Source organism: Eurypyga helias, unplaced genomic scaffold (genome assembly GCF_000690775.1).
Source record: "Eurypyga helias isolate BGI_N326 unplaced genomic scaffold, ASM69077v1 scaffold36423, whole genome shotgun sequence".
NCBI lineage: Eukaryota > Metazoa > Chordata > Aves > Eurypygiformes > Eurypygidae > Eurypyga > Eurypyga helias.
The window spans coordinates 741-6,067 of record NW_010239860.1 but is presented as its reverse complement, the minus strand read 5'-3'; the positions used below and the strand labels follow the sequence as shown (position 1 = coordinate 6,067).

General features: G+C 59.9%; 1 protein-coding gene across 1 annotated transcript in view; it reads left to right on the top strand.

The window, feature by feature from the left end:
• Window positions 1–610: 610 nt before the first annotated feature.
• LOC104507112 (potassium/sodium hyperpolarization-activated cyclic nucleotide-gated channel 4-like) overlaps window positions 611–5,327 on the top strand; it is a gene marked incomplete at its 3' end in the record, with an annotated part of 5,442 nt that continues 725 nt past the window's right edge. Inside the window, exons 1-7 of the mRNA XM_010148289.1 lie at window positions 611–630; window positions 1,880–2,309; window positions 2,462–2,623; window positions 3,111–3,329; window positions 3,774–3,920; window positions 4,016–4,256; window positions 4,867–5,107. Of these exons, the coding sequence (XP_010146591.1) occupies window positions 611–630; window positions 1,880–2,309; window positions 2,462–2,623; window positions 3,111–3,329; window positions 3,774–3,920; window positions 4,016–4,256; window positions 4,867–5,107 (1,460 nt within the window). The remainder of the gene's footprint in view (window positions 631–1,879; window positions 2,310–2,461; window positions 2,624–3,110; window positions 3,330–3,773; window positions 3,921–4,015; window positions 4,257–4,866; window positions 5,108–5,327) is intronic.

The following is a 5,327-nucleotide window of genomic DNA, read 5'->3' as shown; positions in this document are numbered from 1 at the left end:
GTTTTCTCTACGGGGGATGAAGCTGCCAGGCAGTCATCTCCCGCAGCCAACTGTGACACGGCCGATGTCCCCAGCCTGGCGAGACACCCTGGAGCGGGGCTGGTACCCACTGCGGGTCCCCGGCACCTGTAGCCGGCTCTCCTTGCCGCTGGGCCCCAACCTCCCGTGCACGCCAGCTCCCTTGCGCTGCTCCAGCATGCCACTGAGGGCTGCAAACCCTTCGAGCCCTTTTCCCAGGGAAACCGCCCCGAAGTCTGGGAGCGGGCGCTTGGCGGGCGCGGGCATGTGTGCGCCTTTTTTTGAAGCGAGCTGGCAGGTGGACAGCCGGCGGGATTACCCCGGTGTTTATCACATTACGGGGATACATAAAGGCCACAGAGATCAGGGCCCTGCGCCTTCGGCCTGACACAGAGTAAAGGACAGGGCCTGCCCTAAAGAGCTTAAGCCTGAATCAAGAGCTCCGGCCGGTTCAGAGCTGTGGAAGGCAGGCTGTTTCCCCACTCAGCGTGTGGGGCCTTTCTCCGTGTGGGGAGGCGATTGCCTCTCTGCCTTGGCTAGAATCCCCTTCCAGCAAACCTTGGCCGGAATCTCCTTCCAGCAAACCTTGGCCATGGACAAGAAGGTGTTAATGTGTGTGAGGCTTCTGCCCCGGGGAGCTCCCTGGGGCGGTGGTGCCCCACTGCCTGCCCGGCTCTGGTGCCCGCTGGCTGAAGGAGCCTCACGTGGTGCTGTGATTTCTCCCTCCTCTTCCCCGCTGCCTGCAGAAAGCCCGTCGCCTATGCCCCACCAAGGACACAGGGTACAAAACACCCACAGTGTCACATGCAAAAGCCAGTTGGGATCCACGAGGCACTCAGAGTTGCCCTGAGGTCACCTTTGGACATTGGGGTCTATACCCACATCAGGGCTGGGGCTAATGGGGCACCCAAAGGTGGGAGCTGGACTTGCTTTTCCAGGCACCCATAAAGACCTTGAGTGCAGAGGCTGGGAGTTCACGAGGCTGTTGCAAAGGCAGTGAAGAAAGGCGTTATGTGCGTTTGTGTGAAGATTGCAAACATCCCAGGCACATTTGCATGTGAATGGGGATGCTGAATTTCATGGCAAACCAAATGCTAATCAACTGGTGTCTCCTGGCTTTTCTTCCAAAGCCTCTAAGCTTGTCCACTCTCAGACAAAGGAGGTGGATTGAGGTGTCTTGGGCTGTGTAGCTCCTGCCCACTGCTCGCGAGCAGCCCCTTTTGGGCTAGATGTGTTCCTCCCACCTTCCTCGTGCCGATGGCACTTGTCTATCCTTGTTTGGCTCCTGCCTTGGCTCGCCCGTGCTACAATTCCAACTATTTCCCTGACCCCCCAGTCCCTTGGCTGCCCCAGGAGCTTGGCACTTAGTTTGTATAACCGTCAAAGCTTATTCTAAATCATGCTAAGCCACCGGGGTGGTGGCAGGGAGCTGGCAGATGACACAGAGTTTCAGGGGGCAAAGCCCAAATCCTCCCTGAGTTTTCCACAAGGCAGATGTCAAGTTTGGGGTGGGGCATATGCGTGCATGCACTGCCATGCCACGAGAAGAGGGAGGAGCGATGACCGAGCTCCTTGAGCTACAGCCCTCCGATCCTACACGCACGTTTGCTCGCCCAGACCCTTGGCCCTGCTCTGCCCTGAGACCCAGGGCAGACTTGCTCCTCTCTGCGCACACGTACCTGTGTGTGTCCCAGCCAAGCAGAAGGGTCTCAGCCATGTGTGTGGTCAGGTGTTTCTGCGTGTCCTGAGCGCCCGTCTCCGCACTGCGTTGGACTCTTACTCTGATCCTGGGTTTGTTTTCTAACTGCCTGTGTCCTGCTTCTCCCTGCCCCACTCCGTCTCCTGCACTCCCTCCTTGCAGGTTTTACTGGGACCTCATCATGCTGCTCCTGATGGTGGGGAACTTGATCATCCTGCCTGTGGGCATCACCTTCTTCAAGGATGAGAACACCCCTCCCTGGATCGTTTTCAACGTGCTTTCGGACACTTTCTTCTTGGCTGATCTGGTGCTGAACTTCCGGACAGGCATTGTGGTGGAGGACAACACGGAGATCATCCTTGACCCTCATGCCATCAAAATGAAGTACTTGAAGAGCTGGTTCCTGGTCGACTTCATCTCCTCCATCCCGGTTGACTACATCTTCCTCATCGTTGACCTGGAGACCCAGGTAGATTCTGACGTCTACAAGACAGCCCGGGCTTTGCGCATCGTCCGCTTCACCAAGATCCTCAGCCTGCTGCGCCTGCTGCGCCTCTCCCGCCTCATCCGCTACATCCACCAGTGGGAGGAGGTGAGAACCCCTTGGGGGTCCAAAGCCCTGGACAGGGTCTCGGGCCAATTCAGGGACCCCTGGCTGTGGGACATGGCTGGCTGGAAGGGAAGGGTGCAGAGGGATATTCTGGGAAGAGTTTCTCTGTAGCTCCACTCCTGCCTCTTCCCCAGATCTTCCATATGACGTACGACCTGGCCAGTGCTGTGGTGAGGATCTTCAACCTCATCGGCATGATGCTGCTGCTGTGTCACTGGGACGGCTGCCTCCAGTTCCTGGTGCCCATGCTGCAAGACTTCCCCGAGGACTGCTGGGTCTCCATCAACCACATGGTGGTGAGTGCCCCAGGCAGGGGCGGTACCGGCTGCACTTCTGCCAGGGCAGGGGGGAATTTGGTTACACATCTCGTACTCTGAGGCTGGAGCTGCCTGGATCCGTGTGCTGCAGAGCAGCGTCTCTTCTGGTCCCAGCCCTGCAACAGCAGTGAGATGGAGTAGAGGGAATCACCTCCCCACCTCAGCCCACCTTGGCTGCTGCTGGCATTTGAGTAGCCAGGGGAATCCCTCCTGCCCTGCCCAGAGGGCAGTGGGGCTCCTGCCTCCTCACCTGAGCAGGGGCTGGTGCAGGCTCAGGGCTTTGCACAGTCCCCAGAGCCCCCTCCCAGAGCAGAGCTCTGCCCCTTGGGCTTGGACATGTCAGAAACCTTTTCCATGCTGAAGCTCTGGACTCCCCAACTCTGGGACCCCCTCCCCAGCGTGGGAGGGTTCAGCCCGGCAGCTCCTTCCAACAGAACCCCCAGCGCCGCTGTTCCCTCATCTGCAGAACGACTCTTGGGGGAAGCAGTACTCGCACGCCCTGTTCAAGGCCATGAGCCACATGCTCTGCATCGGCTACGGCCAGCAGGCACCCGAGGGCATGACCGACGTCTGGCTCACGATGCTGAGCATGATCGTGGGGGCCACCTGCTACGCCATGTTCATCGGCCACGCTACCGCCCTCATCCAGTCGCTGGACTCGTCCCGGCGCCAGTACCAGGAGAAGGTCAGTGGGGCGGGCTAGGGAGTGCCTGGATACTGGGGGAAGATGCCCTGGCATCAGTGGGTCCAGTTCCAAAACCTGCTCAGCACGAGCTGCCCTGCCCTGTGGGTTCCTGCCCGGATCTTTGCACTCAGCGGGGGAGTGGGACTGGGGTCAGGCTGCCCGTGTGGATGGACGTGCCCCCTTCATGACGTTGGGGTTCATCCTGGCATAGTGACACCCCCATCCTCGCCTCTGCCATTGGACCCTCTGCACCCTGAGTGCACAGGGATCCCACCCTCAGCCCCAGATGTAGCCTTTGGGATAGGGCCCTGGAGCAGGGGTGGCTGGATCCCAGCTCCGGCACCACCAAAAAGAGGGAAAGCACTGGCCGGCGGTGCCACCAGCTCCTGGCACGGTGCAGCTTGTTTCACCGCAGCCCTGTGTGGCTCTGCCTTGTCCCCGCAGTACAAGCAAGTGGAGCAGTACATGTCATTCCACAAGTTGCCTGGGGACACGCGCCAGCGGATCCACGAGTACTACGAGCACCGCTACCAGGGCAAGATGTTTGACGAGGAGAACATCCTGGGGGAGCTCAGTGAGCCACTCAAAGAGGTAGGGGCAGGCACCACAGGTGACTTGTAGGGAGAGCAGTACTTGCTGGGGTCAGGCTCGGCGATGTCGCTGCTGACCTGCTCCTCACCCCACAGGAGATCATCAACTTCAACTGCCGCAACCTGGTGGCCAACATGCCCCTGTTTGCCAATGCGGACCCCAATTTTGTGACAGCCATGTTGACCAAGCTGCGCTTCGAGGTCTTCCAGCCTGGGGACTTCATCATCCGTGAGGGCACCGTGGGCAAAAAGATGTACTTCATCCAGCACGGGGTGGTCAGCATCCTCACCAAGGGCAACAAGGAGACAAAGCTGTCGGATGGCTCCTACTTTGGGGGTGAGGCTGAGCTGGGGGACCTGGAGAGCAGAATGGAGCAAGGGCTGCCAGGGGGCAGGAGCTGGGGCATCCCTGATATTTCTGCTTGATGCACCCTCTGCCCAGTGCCAAAGGCTTCGCATCCACCCCACGCCGGACTCTGGGGCTCAGATGTCCACCACCCTTGTTCTTATGGGGTACCTCGTCCAGCAGATTGAGCCAGAGGGACCAGCAGCCAGAGCCCTGAATTCTGGCTGGCTTGGGCAGAGTGGGCATCCACCCACCCCACCTCTGGTCAGAAGGAGGGTGGCTTAGAGCAGAGCACCTGAGCCTGTTTGTAGGCTACAAGCACAGGTTTGGGAGAGAAACAGGTCCGGTGATCACAGCAGCTGTGCCCGGGGATGTCTCCGTGGCCCAGGGAGGGAGGAAAAGGCTGAGCCTGGCCAAGGGCACAGCCATGGCTGCCCAAACTCCCCGGTCTGTCTCTCCTCCTGGGTCGTGCCCTGTTTCTGTGCAAGGGCTGGGAGTGCGGGCAGTGCTGTCCCTGCTCTGGCTGCCGTTACCTGGAGAAGCTCTCGGGAAGGGGATGGATGGCTGTGTCATCCTGACACCCAAACTTGTCTCCCTGCAGAAATCTGCCTGCTGACGCGGGGCAGGCGGACGGCCAGCGTGCGAGCTGACACCTACTGCCGCCTCTACTCCTTGTCGGTGGATAATTTCAATGAGGTGCTGGAGGAGTATCCCATGATGCGCAGGGCCTTTGAGACGGTGGCCATGGACCGGCTGGACCGCATAGGTGAGGAGCAGCCCCTGGGCCCAGCGCAGCCACCTCTGTGCCTGCTCCCAGGAGTCGCGGCACCTCAGCCCCATGGGTGAGAGCATCACGGACCCCGTGTATCGTGGCACCGTGGGTCCACAGGAATGAGGATGGGGGGAACCCAGGGAAGGAGCCTGCTTCCAGGATCCCTCTCTCCTCCCAGGCAAGACACGGATAATGCCACAGGACAAGTTTCCCATGGGGTCTGTCACAATACCCCCCCACACCCCCACCCATATTTGTGCTGTCTGGCCTTGGTCAGCTGCTCATCCTCG